The sequence below is a fragment of the Protopterus annectens genome, chromosome 2.part1 (genome assembly GCF_019279795.1).
Source record: "Protopterus annectens isolate FY-2018-M chromosome 2.part1, PAN1.0, whole genome shotgun sequence".
Classification (NCBI taxonomy): Eukaryota; Metazoa; Chordata; order Ceratodontiformes; family Protopteridae; genus Protopterus; species Protopterus annectens.
Window position 1 is genome coordinate 1,797,122,175 of NC_056729.1, and position 15,282 is coordinate 1,797,137,456.

General features: G+C 42.0%; 1 protein-coding gene across 11 annotated transcripts in view; it reads left to right on the top strand.

Moving 5' to 3' along the window:
- Positions 1-15,282, top strand: part of HSPG2 (heparan sulfate proteoglycan 2) — a 2,126,006-nt gene that overhangs the window by 1,705,974 nt on the left and 404,750 nt on the right. For all 11 annotated transcript variants that reach the window (XM_044063227.1, XM_044063230.1, XM_044063231.1 and 8 more), the window contains one exon: positions 3,379-3,574. In XM_044063227.1, coding sequence (XP_043919162.1) covers positions 3,379-3,574 — 196 coding nt within the window. The remainder of the gene's footprint in view (positions 1-3,378; positions 3,575-15,282) is intronic.

Sequence of the window (15,282 nt, forward strand, 5' to 3'; positions counted from 1 at the left end):
TGATGAATGCTGAATACAGAGGATCAATGACTTCCTTGGACTTAGATGCCATGCCTTTGTTTATAAGTTGTGCAACATAGAATGATTTCTTCACCACTGTAGACACATGATGATCAAAGGCTAGATTACTCTTTATGTGTGTCCCCAAGTTCCTTACTACTGGGTCAACTCTGAGGGGTGTGTTGTCAATATGACAGTTACCAGGGATGGATGACTTCCCAAAGGATACTGTTATGCATTTCTTGGCATTTAGTTTTAGTCCATGGCTCTGTTGTTTGTCTGGGTCAGCACTTCCTGCAGAACATTTGTGTCGGTGTGGGATTCAGTGACAGCTCCTAATTTGCAATCATATGCAAGTTTAGTCAGCCAGAGACCACTGACATTGACCTTGACTTCTGAGAAATAAATGCCAAAAAGGAGTGGTCCAAGGACAGATCCTTGAGGGACTCCACTTTTGACTGGCTTCTTTGTAGAGGTGAACTCCCCAATTCTAACTTCCTGGGTCCTTTCTGTGAGCCAGTTAACTATCCACCGGGTGAAATACGGGTTTGTATCCAACCTCTTGAGCTTGTCAATAATGCCCGAGTGGGGGTTTTTGTCAAATGCCTTGGCCAGGTCAAGGTAGGCAGTGTGAATGATTTTGCCCTCATCCATTGCTTTGGTGACCTTCTCAAAGAAGTCCACCAGGTTGAGTAGGCATGATCTGCCCTTGGCGAAACCAAACTGGGTTGGGCCAGTGTCTGGAGGTTTACTGTATCTCTGTTGATCATCTCCATGATAATTCTTTGCATGGCTTTACATACAAGACTATTGAGACTTATGGGTCTATAGTTTCCAGGGTCTATAGATGGCCCACCTTTGTGCAGAGGGATGACTGTTGCCTTTATCCAGTCATGAGGCACAAAGCCTATTTGGAGGCTACACTTAAATAGTAATTCCAGAGGCCCTGATAGGTCATGTTTCATGCTATTTAGAAGGCATCCTGGTTATTTTCTGGGCTCATTGATGCAGTGTTCTTGATCTTAAAGAGAGCATTAAGGACCTGTTCCCTAGTGATAGTAGGGGGAGGTATTTGATGATATTTCCTGAGGGAAGGTTGAGGGGGGAGAGAGGAGTAAAGTTGGAGCTGGATTTATCAGCCAGGAGGTTTGCTATATCTTCTGGCTCAGTATAGGTGTCTCCATTTACAATGAGCTCTGCACACAATTGTGTATTGCCTTTGAGGTTGTGGACATAGCTAAAGAATGCCTTGTGGTTGTCCTTGGCCTGGGAGGCCAAACTTACCTCAAATTTGGCTTTGTCAGACTTTATTTGTCCTCTGAGTTGTTTAGTTTGATGAGAGTGCTTTTATCCTGCTGGGTGGTGCACCTCCTAATTTTTGCCATGATGTTCTTCCTCCTGTTATACATCCGATTGAGTTTGTGATTCCACCAGGGTTGTACATGAGGACATAGTCTCTGATTTAGTGGAGTGCCAGCCGGCATCTGGCCCTCCTACCCTCCACCACATTTCTGAATCCTCTCCCCCAGAGAACCATAAGAAGAAGAAACAGAAAACTAAACATATTTCTCAGCCTCTGCCTGCTTTACCTGCCAAACAGCCTCTGGCAGTGTCCTCCTCAGGGGCTTTCCTTAAAGGATTGAACACAGCTGCTATCCTAGAGGCAGCTACTTGTTACTCAGTTCACACATTCACCAGACACTGCAAACTGGATATGGTCTCTAGAGCCAGGGCAGGATTCGCCAGAGCCATCCTCCATGGGTTTGTAGAAAGTGTTTCTGGTCCACCACCCCTTCATTAGGACAGGAACTTTTGCACTCTCCCTGATGCCATGAATACAGCAGCATATGAATAGAAGGACATAATATTGTTGTGTAAGAACTTACTATAACCTTAGATGTCCTTCTCTTCTACATGTTGCTGTATAGTTTCCTACCGAGCCTTCCCCCTTACACTTGCCTAATTCCTGATTGTGTAACCACTCTGTTGTTGCTGTGTCCAGCGACATTCAGTTCTGAAGAGGTGCATGCTGACATCTGCTTTTTAACCCAATGTCCATTTACGACCAACATTTGAAAGAGGCGAGGGACATCTCTAGTGGTAGCATTTAACTTTTGTATAACGGCCGACGTACGAGAGTTCACCAGAGGAAAACTCCCTAATTCATGAATACAGCAGCATATAGAAGAGAAGGACATTTAAGGTTATGGTAAGTTCTTACACAATACTTTCCTGTCCTTTTCCTGTAGGTAAGATGGGGTAAGTTGTTTTGTCCGAAAGTGTTATGGCATATTTTATTGGCTTATGCTGCTTTAGCCTTCAACAGTGAGTCATGTTAATGACTGTGTGCATATACATGGCTTCGACAATGTCTGTTAACTGTGTACATATACATGGCTTTGACAATGTTTGTGAACTGTGTGCGTATACATAGCTTCAACAATGTCTGTGAACTTTGTACACACATATATATATATATATATATATATATACATCGCTTTGACGTTGTCTGTGAACTGTGTACGTATACATGGCTTCAGCAATGTCCGTGAACTGTGTGCTTATACAGGTCTTCGACAATGTCTGTGAACTGTGTGCATATACATGGCTTCAACAATGTCTGTAAACTGTGTGCGTATACATGACTTCGACAATGTCTGTGAACTTTGTGCTTATACATGGTTTCAACAATGTGAACTGTGTGCATATACATGGCTTCAACAATGTCTGTGAACTGTGTGTATATACATGGCTTCAAAAGTGTCTACGAACTGTATGTGTATACATGGATTCAACAATGTCTGTGAACTGTATGCGTATACATGGCTTCGACGATGTCTGTGAACTGTAAAGCATCTATGTTTGCATTCAAATTTCATTGTTTTTAAATAAGATGCTTCAGTACCTATATTTCTCTGTTTTCTATGAGTGCAAGTAAGTGTTGCATTAGTTTGGACCTCTAATTTTTTTGCAATGTATTATTTATTTTTATGTGAAAGAGACACAGTGAAATGTGTTGTGTGGATAAAGATGTCATGTTTTGTGAGCTGAAATTTGTGTAATTCGAGAAAATTACTTCATGTAGAGTCTCATGTAAGTATCATTACAAGAAGTTACAGCTGCTTAAAAGACGACTGTTTGTAGAACATTGGAGTAGACTCCATAGATTGCTTCACACTTTTCATTTGTTTCACCACTTGTTTTGTATGTTATAAAACTAGCCCTATGATGCTTCATATAGACTGCCTGCTGCCCATGTTTTATTGTGTCACAGAGTCTGCAGCACTGTCGTATTGTTAAAGTAACGTAAACTGCACTGTCTTAACACTGTTATCTCCCTGAACAAGAGTTTGACAAACGTTTTGTTTCCTGTTGTAGATTATTTCTGCTCATCTAGAGGATTCAGGCACTTACATTTGTGTGGCACAGAATTCAATTGGTTCTTCTCAGTTCCCAGTAGACATTACTGTAGAATACCCCATTTCTGCACCGGGAATACCACAAATCACAATAGAAGAACCAGAACTAATTCTGGAGGAAGGAAGTACTGCAGTCCTACGCTGCTTTGCTATAGGTATGTTTTTCCTATAGATACTGATATACCAAATTAACACTAAATGCCTAGATAGAGAGGAACAGAGATTTTCTTCTCCCTCTTCTCTGCATTAAAGAAATGTAGAGTGTATCACCTTTTTTGAAATGTCTGAGTATAGTAAAATAATTGCACATTATGGTCTGTCTCAACGGTATGTTGGTTCATACCACATTGCGGTGGCCTGAAAGTAGGCAAAGGAAGGATCAGGTTATTACTAGTGTAAATGCTACTAATGTGTATATTAAATGGAAATATACTGGTAGAACAGTTAGTGAGAGCATGGTCAGCTTCAGCTTTTATTGTATTTTCAGCTGCTGGGAGTTTTGAACCACTGAGGTTTTGCAATGAAGTTATCCTTTCATATTTGAAACTTAATAGTGTCTCCTTAGCTGGGGCACTTTTAGTGCAGATTTGGCCATTTCACCAAATCCTTAACGTGGAGGTTGGTCACTTTCTGATTTATTTCTGTAGGATCAATACCTCTTATAGTGGAGGATGTCCTTCATGGATGCATCTGCAGTCATAACAAGTGGGTTGTCCTGTCGTCAGGCAGCCCTGCAGTCGGCCGGATTCCAAAGTCCGGGTCCGGCTTCGGCTGATGTCGCACTCCATCCGACGTCATCTCTGTTGGTCTTCGGGTATAAAAGCATCAGCCGACGCCATTTTCCTCAGTGTTTCTTGCCGCGTGGCGCCTGAAGCAGAAGCTGTTCGCAAGTGCCGGTCGGTCGGATCCAGAGATTACTTCTACCGAATACTACTTCGAAGACTTCTAAAGCTAAGTACCCCGTTGGGGACTCTTTCTTGCCTCAGTCGATGTCAGAAAAAGTTAACAATTGTTTAACCTGTGGGAAACAAATACCTCATAAAGATTTCCACTCTTACTGTCTGCCTTGTTTAGGCCCAGCCCACGACGTAGCAGCCTGTTCGGCCTGTGCCTCTTTCAACCGACGAACGCTTAGGCGTCGGTCGGAGTTTGCAGAACAGTTTTTCGGTTCTGATTTTGCGTACATTATGCCGTCGGATTCTCCGACTACCCCCAAAAAACGCAAAGATAAAGACCGACACTCGCGGTCCGCGGTTTCGGCGAAACCACGGTAAAGCAAACATGAGTGTCTCGGTTTCGCCGAAACCGAGAAAACTGCTCAAAGTACAGATGAACCTATTCTTACAACTGAGGCCCCTGCTACAACTCTTGAATCGACCTCAGAAATTTTACCCACTACGGTGGTTGACTTATCAGACACCATCCCCTTGGATGTCTCTACCCCAGCACGTGGTGCTGCTAGGCCTCCAGCTGCCATGTCCATTAAGGCCTTCGCCAGGGCTAAAGCAGCCAAGACTACTAAAACAGTGCCTGTTAAACCCCCACATCCAGGCCCTCTTCTAGTTCTCAAATGCTTTCTTTGGCAGAAGATTTAATTTCTTTAATTAGAGGATCTCAATCTCACCCAGACAGGGCCTCTCAGCCCCCAGAGAAGAGACCTAGGGCAGAGCCCCTGAGCCAGTGTCTTCTGAAGATTCTGCTGATGAATCAGACATAACTGACCAGCCTGAGGCTCCCTTCTCCAATTTTGAAGATTCTGATGCTGAAGAATCCATTCCAGCTGCTTCCCACCAGAAGAATTCTCCTTTGGGGAAACCTTGCATGCCATGCGAGAACAGTTCCAATGGCAGCAACAGGATTTTTCAGACTCCAGAAAAGACTTAGGACCTTTCTGCACCTCCCACAGCACAGGCCCTTAGCTATACCTCCTGTTCTCTCTGTGGTGGATGATGCTTTCAATGATGTTTGCTCCGCTCCAGATTCTTTACCCCAGCCCCTGCCAATCCAGACAGATTTTACAGGGTGCCAGATACTCATCACCACCTTTACAAGGCCCCACTTGCAGACCCAGAAACTATATCCCAGGGTCCCAAGGCTGTAGCCGACCACAGCTAAAACCCTATTCCTTCTGAAAGGGAAGCAAGGTCACTAGACAGATGGGGTAAAAGGTCTACACTTCAGCTACTCTTTCAGCTAGAGCTTTAAACTGTCAGTTTCACATGATACAATACCAAGAGTTTATGCTTGATCAGTTAACTAAAAAGCTAACCACTGATGAATCTCTTGATAAGAAATATGTATTAGAGATGGTAAATAACATACAACAGGTTAGCAACCATTCCTTAAAATGTGGCTATGATGCACTGGAGGCTTCATTTAGATCAGCCATGACAGGCACAGTGATAAGAAGGCATGCATGGCTAAAGGAACAAGCTTTACCGGATCATGTTAAAGCTAAGTTGCTAGATGCTCCTATGGACAAGACAAGTTTGTTTGGTACACCTGCCCAGCAGGTTATGAAGAAAATGGAAGAAAAGGCAAAATCTGTTCAAACTGTTAAAGATTTCTTACAGGTTCAACCCGCAAGGTTTAGCAGGAACTGGCCTGCCAAAAATTGGTCCTTTCCTGACTCCACAAAATTTCAAAGGGGCAGGAATAGACGTTCCAGAGGCAGAAACCAATCCAGAGGAGGTGCCTACAGAGGACGACAGTGGCAAGGTAACAACAGAGGCACAGACACAGCCACTGCCACTACATCAGCACAACCACAGTGACTTAATCCTAAATCCGCCTACCAGGGAACAAATAGCAGCTCCTCTAGGCGGAAAGTTAACCTTATTTTCAAAGAACTGGCACTACATAACAAAAGACAAGTGGATTTTACAAACCATAGATCAAGGTTACGGTTTCACTTCCACACTTTACCAGTCAAAGAGGAATGCCAAATCTACCTCCAAATCAAAAACAGAGGCTCTACGCCAGATAATGGAGTTAGCAAACATGAGAGCTGTGGAAAGAGTGCCAACAGCAGAACAAGGAAAGGGGTTCTACTCCAGACTATTCCTAGTCCCAAGAAAGGAAAAAAGTTGGAGACCAATTCTCGACCTGTCCACCTTAAATACATACATCATTGTCCCAAAATTCAAAATGCTGACCCTACAGCAGCTTCTTCCCATGCTGGGCAAGGAGTCTTGGCTGGTAACTCTAGATCTCAAGGAGGCATACCTGCACGTCCCCATTCGACCAATCTGCAGAAGATACCTCAGATTTCTTGCAGGATCAGAGCACTATCAATTCTCAGCATTGCCCTTTGGCTTATCTACTGCCCAGAGTATTCACAAAATGCCTGGCATCAGTAATCGCCCATTGCAGACTACAGGAATTCAAATTTACCCATACCTGGACGACTGCCTGCTACAAGGGGACAACAAAAGCAAGCTGACAACAGATTTACAAAGGGTCATTTACTTGCTACAAGGACTGGGATACACAGTCAATTTACAAAAGTCAAGGCTGATACCATCCCAAACAAGGACATTCTTGGATGCGGAATTGGACACAGTACAACAAATGGCATTCCTGACTACAGAAAAACAAAAAGAACTTCCTCTTTACTTCTTGGCACTAACAAAACTGAACAAGTTAACAGCAAGAAAAGTTCTGCAGACCTTGGGCTTCATGGCATCATGCATAATCTTGGTCCCATTTGCCAGACTACATATGAGGAAACTACAGTGGTACCTAAAGAATTTATGGTCCCAACACAGACACAGTCTAGAAACAGAAATCCCACTAATTCCATGCTTAAAACAGGAGTTCCTATGGTGGGCTCAGGCATGCCAGTCAAACCCAGGCCTACCCTTTCGCAGATGTCAACCAAGCCAGACCATCACAACAGACGCTTCAGACCTAGGATGGGGGCCCACATGCTGGACAAATGCGTGCAAGGATTGTGGACACAGGATCAACTTCACCTGCACATCAATCTAAAAGAAATGCTGGCAGTAAAACTGGCAATCCGAAAGTTCAAACCATTTCTCAAAGAGGGCCAGTTGATGATAAGGACAGACAACACCACAGTCATGTGGTACATCAACAAACAGGGAGGCACTCATTCATACCCCCTATGCAGAATGACCTTGGAGCTGTGGACCCTGGCACTCAGCTACAACATTCAGTTACAGGCAATATTTGTACCGGGGAAAGACAATACTCTAGCAGACATATTAAGCAGAACCACTTCGGATGCTCACGAATGGAAGCTGCACCCGGACATCTTCAAGACCATCTCGAAGAAATGGGGAATGCCACAGATAGACCTATTCGCATCACCTCTCAATCACCAGCTCAAAAAATTCTGCACAAGGACATTCCACCCACTAGCATGGAAAGTGGACTCACTCTCCTTCAACTGGAAAGGCCTAACAGCATATGCATTCCCACCTCTTCCCTTGATACACAAGGTACTGCTAAAAATCAGGGAAGAACGTCCAAGGATAATCCTGATAGCTCCAAACTGGCCAAGACAACACTGGTACCCACTACTGAAGAGCATGTCTCGAACAATATGTGGCCAATACCCTGATGCCTTTGATGTTAACTCAGAACAACTACAGCATCATACATCCAAACCTAAAACACTGCAACTGACTGCATGGAACATCACATAGCAGCAGCTAATCCAGAACTTTCCCAAAGAGTTAAAGACATTATTCTTGAAGCACGCAGACCTTCAACAAGAAGGAACTATGCTGGAAAATGGAAAAGGTTTGTCATTTGGAGTACGGAAAGAGGAAAAGATGTGTCAAACATAGATATGCCTAACATTCTGGAGTATCTGGCGAACTTCTTCATTCAGGCCTGTCCTACTCCTCCATCAAGATACATGCATCAGCTATTTCAGCAGAATACAGCTTTGATCCACCTGTTTTTGCACCCTTTGCTCAGGCAGTTCCTCAGAGGAATCAAGAATGTAAAACCTCCAAGGAAACCACCATTACCAGCTTGGGATTTAAACTTTGTGCTAGAAAAATTGACACTATCACCCTTTGAACCAGCAGCAACAGCAGACCTACAACACCTGTCATGGAAAACTGCTTTCCTACTGGCAATCACTTCAGCAAGGAGGGTTTCAGAACTACAGGCCTTAATGGCAGTGCAACCCTTCCTAATCTTCCACCAAGATAGAGTGTCCATGAGGACTAATCCTACATTTATGCCCAAGGTGGTATCCAGAGTGTCTTTAAACCAGGCAATCCACCTACCTACCTTCTTTCCCAACCCACAAAACAGAGGGGAAAGAATACTGCATACCTTGGATGTACATAGACAGCTACGCTACTACTTGGACAGAACAAAAAATAGCAGAAAGACTGACCAACTTTTTGTAGCCTATGCAACAGGAAGGGAAGGAAAAGCTATTTCCAAACAGACAATCTCCAAATGGATAGGAAATTGCATACGATACTGTTACTCCTTCCATGGAAAACCAATTCCACAGAACATAAGACCTCATTCTACAAGGGCAACAGCCACTACCACAGCCTTCTTACGAGGAGTGGCAACCAAAGACATTATTGAGGCGGCTACTTGGACCTCCGTGCATACATTTGCCAAGCATTATAATTTGCCTCTATATTCCAGATCCCGAGCAGGGTTTGCCACTGCTGTACTGCAAGGGATCCTAAACACACCATAATCTACCTTTATCCTCCTCCCTAGTTGGCTATGGTATTCTACCCATTGTTATGACTGCAGATGCATCCATGAAGGACATAGTACAGTTTTGTACCTACCATAAATGTAGATGTCCGAACTGGATAGCATCTGCAGTCAGGATTACCCTCCCTCCTTCCCCTCTGTGGTACTCCTAGGGTGTTTACCCTCCTAATAGCTAGCTGTTGGGGAGTCTTTATGGTGTATTTGTTTGTATATATGTACATATATGCTTATTGTTGTGTTTACCTCTATCTATTTGGAAACATTGGCATCTATCCAAATTTTTAGCCTGCAAGAGGGCTACTGGCATCTGGGGCAAGAAACACTGAGGAAAATGGCGTCGGCTGATGCTTTTATACCCGAAGACCAACAGAGATGACGTCGGATGGAGTGCGACATCAGCCGAAGCCGGACCCGGACTTTGGAATCCGGCCGACTGCAGGGCTGCCTGACGACAGGACAACCCACTTGTTATGACTGCAGATGCTATCCAGTTCGGACATCTACATTTATGGTAGGTACAAAACTGTACTTTCTCCCTCTTTTAGGGGGAGAAAAACTTGTGCATTTTTCAAGTAATTTAATGATTTTCAAAAAAATTTACTATTATCATTTATAGTGGAACATTGTACCAGTTTAAGAGTAAAAATACTTTATTTTTGACATAAATACATCTGTAATACTGAACAAATCAAGTTCAGATTACCTTGCAATTTCTCTAGCTTGTTGGGGGATTCCCTTGCAGTATCCATAGTTTGTTGTCAGATTCCCTTGCAGAATCCCTAGCTTGTTGGCAGATTCCCTTGCAGTATTCCCTAGGTTGTTGTCAGATTCCTTTGCAGTATCCCCAGCTTGTTGGTGGATTCCCTTGCAGTATCCCTAGTGTGTTGTCAGATTCCCTTGCAGTATCCCTAATGTGTTGTCAGATTCCCTTGCAGTATCCCTAGCTTATTGGTGGATTCCCTTGCAGTATCCCTAGTTTGTTGTCATATTCCTTTGCAGTATCCCTTGCTGGAAGATTCCCTTGCAGTATCCCTAGTTTGTTGTCAGATTCCCTTGCAGTATCCCCAGCTTGTTGGCGGATTCCCTTGCAGTATCCCTAACATTGATTGGAATTCATGTAGCAGTACAAACCCTACCATCCACATTAACCTTTATGGTTTCTCACAAACTATTAACTCCCCCACCAGAATTAACAAACTGAACAATAAAGAAAGAACCTTAGATTGGATTCTGACTAATAGTCCTCACCAAATTTACAGCAGGAGCACTCCCAGACGATCTTAGTGACCACCTGCTAACATACATAATCAGACATAAAACCAACCCAACCTTCCCTAACACTATCAGAACAGTTCGCACCAAAAAGCATTTTAACCCTGAGCTTTTCCAAATAGAACTTAAACAATGTAATTGGTCACCATTAAGATCCCTCCCAATTAACAAAGCAGTTGAATACTTCAGCTCTACTTTCCTAACAATCCTGGACCATCACGCCCCAATACGCTGTACAAGAAATAAAGCTAAACCTGCTCCTTGGCTCTCAAACAAACCAGGAAACTAATCATTCAGAGAAACAAATCCTGGGCTAAATGGTGACCTACTAAGAACTCTACAGATCATCTAACCTTAAGACAGCAAAGAAATAATACAAAAAAAGCCATCCTACTTGACAAAAAGAACTACTATCTCCACCTACAACAATCCTCCCTCAAGGAACCTCAGAAGTTTTGGTCTACTATTAATAAACTTCTTTATCCAGGTGTAACTATTACCCCCATCCCCTCAGCTGCTAATCCTGAAAATTCAACTGAAACAGCTAATGCCTTTAATTCTTTCTTTACCAATACTATCCAAACTCTGGCTAGCCATCTATCCCCTGATATCTCAAAACTACAAACTCTCACCTCCAAGGAACCCCCAGTATTCAAGTTAGAACCATTGCCCACATCATATATTGGCTCCCTTCTCCAAAAACTAAAAGCAACTACCCCCTCAGCTGACAAACTCCCAGCTGAATTCCTGCAAATAGCATCTAAAGCCATAGCTTATCCCATCTCCATATTGATAAATAGAACCATAAATGAAGGTATTATCCCATCCATCTGGTAAATTTCTCATATTATCCCACTACACAAAGGTGGAAGCTCCAACAAAATGTCCAACTTTCGTCCCATAGCACTGCTCTCCCCACTTGCAAAAATAATGGAAAAGTGTGTCCACAAACAGCTAATGAACCATCTTCTCCATCACAACCTACTAGCAAACTGTCAACATGGATTTAGACCTTTCCACAGTACCTCTTCTGCCTTGCTTTCCTTCACAAACTGTATCAACGAAAACCGCAACAAAAATATCCTCTCCTCAGCAGTCTTTGTCGATTTATCAAAAGCATGGTTAATCACCAAATCCTTCTTCACATCCTAAAGTCCTACTCACTAAATTCACTATCCATAAACTGGTTCACATCCTATCTAGAAAACAGACAGCAGGCTGTACTCTGGCAAAATACACTATCGAATCATCTGCCTATCACATTAGGTGTTCCACAAGGCTCCATATAAGGCCCTCTCTTGTTTTCCATTTACATCAATGACCTCTACTTAGCCATTCCACTCTCCACATGTATTCAATATGCAGACGACTCTACTATTGTCTGTGCAGCCACCTCTCAGGCTGAACTTCAGTCGCATACACAAAAAGCTTTCAATACAGTAGAACAGTGGTTCTCTAACCGCTGCCTCCTACTTAACCCCAAAAAAAACGAAACTTTTACTCTTTTACACCAACCCAAAAGACTACCCCTGTACACTTCACTCTCACATCTAATAATGGCACCCTTATTTCTATCAATCTAACCACTAAACTCTTAGGAATCACAATTGACAATAATCTCAACTTTGATACCCACATAAATGTTACAGTAAAATCAGTTAACAGAAAATTAGGATCCCTCTATAGAATAAAACCTTATCTTACACCACTAGCTAGAACTCATTTACTCTCAAGCCTTCTTTATGCCTCTCTCATTTACACTAATCTCTCTAAAAAGAACCTTCACAAGCTAGCTATATCCTATAATAACACTGCCAGATTCGCTACAAGCTCCCCATTTAGAGCTCATCACTGTCTAAATCTGAAACAACTAGGCTGGTTAGAATTTCTGAATCAGATACAATTTCAGCAACTCACAATAACATACAAGTCCCTTTATCAACCCCATAACACTCCCATACTCTCTAGCTTCATTATACCATATAGCAATCTCAAAAATTTACGCTCCTCCAAAATGCTTTTGAATATTACTAAATCTAAAAACTTGGCTGGTGATTCCTTGTTCTCTAACTCTGTCGGAAAAGTATGGAATCAGTTACCACCTGAACTTACATCTTGGACCGCTCTCCCACTTTTTAAAGGAAATCTAAAGCTGTACTTCAATAACCACTGGTTATGCTCCTGTTCTAACCCTGACTAACATTTTCTTGACTCTGATCTTTTACTTTTCTCCTATTACAAACCTTCTTAAAATACTTTTATATCCTTTTCTCTCACATATAAATAAATTGTTACTAGTATACTTTAACCTACTTAGTATACTACCCTTCTAAGACTTGTTTCTTGTAAGAGTGGATTATTAAAAAAAAAAAAAAAAAAAAAACTTTTAATTCTTCTATTTTTTTATATTCTTTTAACTATTTCTTTAGCTAACATGTTATACTAAAATTATTGCTGTATATAACTGCTTTTATGGTATAATTATTGCTGTATAAAACTATTTTTATGTTATTCTCTATTAAATTGTATGTTTTTTTTCCCTGGAGCTTTTCTCCCCGGGCCTCTACTGAAAATGGACATATATCCAGTTAGACTAGCCCGGTCAACAAATGTAAAATAAATAAAATAAAAAATAAATATAATAAATAGTCTGTTGTCATATTCCTTTGCAGTATCCCTTGTTGGAAGATTTCCTTGCAGCATCCCTATTTTTTTTTTTTTTTTTTTAGTATGGGCTGATGTTTCTGTGCTTTCTCTTCCCATCATTTCTCTAACTTCTAATGCTTCTCCTGAGGCTTTTAGTGTTATTTGCTGCACCTGGTGATCTGTACACCACAGTGAACCACTGCCCATGTTGGAAATGTCATTTTTACTGAGATTTTGTTTTCACCCTAATGTTTACCATTTCCCTCTTGTTCCTGTCTCTAGAGATTAGTCATCCCCCCCAGTTAATGACTACAGTTCTCGACTGTTTTTAGATCTTGTTTCTAAGCTTTCCTTCCTCATTATGTCCTGCATTCCTTTGGAAAGTACAGAGATGTCAGCAAACAGACATCTTTGATGCATCCCTTAGGCTAGTGGCATCATCTCAGTCATCTACCTCCCCTTCCTCATCTCTGTGTTTTCTGTAATTGGGTTTATTTTACCTTGAATGCACCTTGCCACCCCCTTTTGCTCTCCCTGTCATTTTGTACAGGCTGAAACAGTTTTTTTTGTTATTTTCTAGTCTCTATAAAATGTTCCACCATTTCCTTTTTGCCTACATTCTCAGTGTCACCCTTCTGTCCATAAAGCATCATGCAGCCATTTTATTTTTTAATGTAAACCTTGGCATCATCCTCCAGTCACTACATCTTCCTTTTCTTCCCTTATTGCCCCATTTTCTTGCTTCCTTCCTAACCTGCTTTGCACTCTCATCAAAAATGTCTTTTCCTCCCGCATAAGTCAAGATGATCTTGTTTTACCATACTTTTGCATATTAGCTTTCTGCACTTTCCTTATTCCGCTTTATAATTACAATAAAAAGCTGGACGAAAGACCCAGCCAAGCTAGCATTTTCACTGTGTCATACCTTAAACCTTCTGTGGTAGTGGCCCATGGGATATGTACAAATAATCCCTTAGGGACATACCAGTGTTTCAGTGTATGGCTTCTGAATGTCCATGATTTTTTGCTTTTTACTTCTAAGTCTTTATTGGCCTGAATAAATTAGTAAGTAAAAAATCATAAAGCCCTCATGTACAACAGGGATTCACGAATAATGATATCATCTAGATGTATATATAAACATGACGCCTGTTAAGCGAAAGTGCAGTTTAAAGAAAACGCACTATTGCAAAATACAAATCATCGAATTAACAAAAAACTAACCAATACACTAAAAACTAATTTTTGCAAGCCCCCACACCCTCGCTAATTATATATACTAACTGCGTGATCGCACTACAGTGGAGAAAAGGGTACATTTCTTTATCCTCACTGTACCACAATCTATATCAACAAGCCCCAACTGTTGTACACCTTCCATTCTTATTAGAAGTGTAACTAAGAACTAAATAACACCACACCTGTTGTTTCACAGAATCCCAGAACTGCCAACCATCATTCGCTGATGTGTATTTGGCAAAACTGTGTTTTCGTTAAACTGTACATGAATCTCGCCTACATTCTTACCCCTAGGTTCGGAGCTGAATGTCGGCTCCGACTCGGCCATACTTTAGCTCGAAGTCTTTCAATTGGCTGGGCTAAGATGGTATCCCATGCTGCACTGCTCTCTATCCCCAGATCTCGTTTGCCGCTCGTGTAGCTCGGACGTGGTCTCGCTCTTGGCTGTGGCTAAGTATTCTTTTCATCTTTATAGCAGAGAAGTTTTTGCAAAAAAAAAGCTATTTTCATAGCTATTTTTGTGTGTATCTTTGAACTGTGTTTGTGGAAAAGTTGTTTTTTTCTTGTCTTAGCGTGTTTCTTGTGGTATCCCTCTTGCTGTTTCCAATGGGCTAGGCCCGTTTCAGTTAGAGGAGACCTAGTCTGTCCCCTCGCTTAACTTCGTGTGCTAACTTAACTTCCCTTGGGCTAAGACCGTTTAATTTAGAGGAACTAGTCCTCCCTCTTGACCTTGTGTTCTAGGACCGTTTATGTTAGAGGTCTTTGTGGTGTACTGTCTGTTTGTTCTGTTCCCGCACTTGTGGCTGAGTGACTGTTGGTCTGGTTGTTGGGTTAGTGACTCAGTTTTTGCAGTGACTATGTCTAAAGATACTAAGGAGCATAAGCCTTCGGGCTTTAAGAAGTGCACAAAGTGCAGTTATAAGATGTCTATCACTGATGGACACTCTGTTTGTGTGTACTGTCTGGGAGCGATTCACCTCCAGGA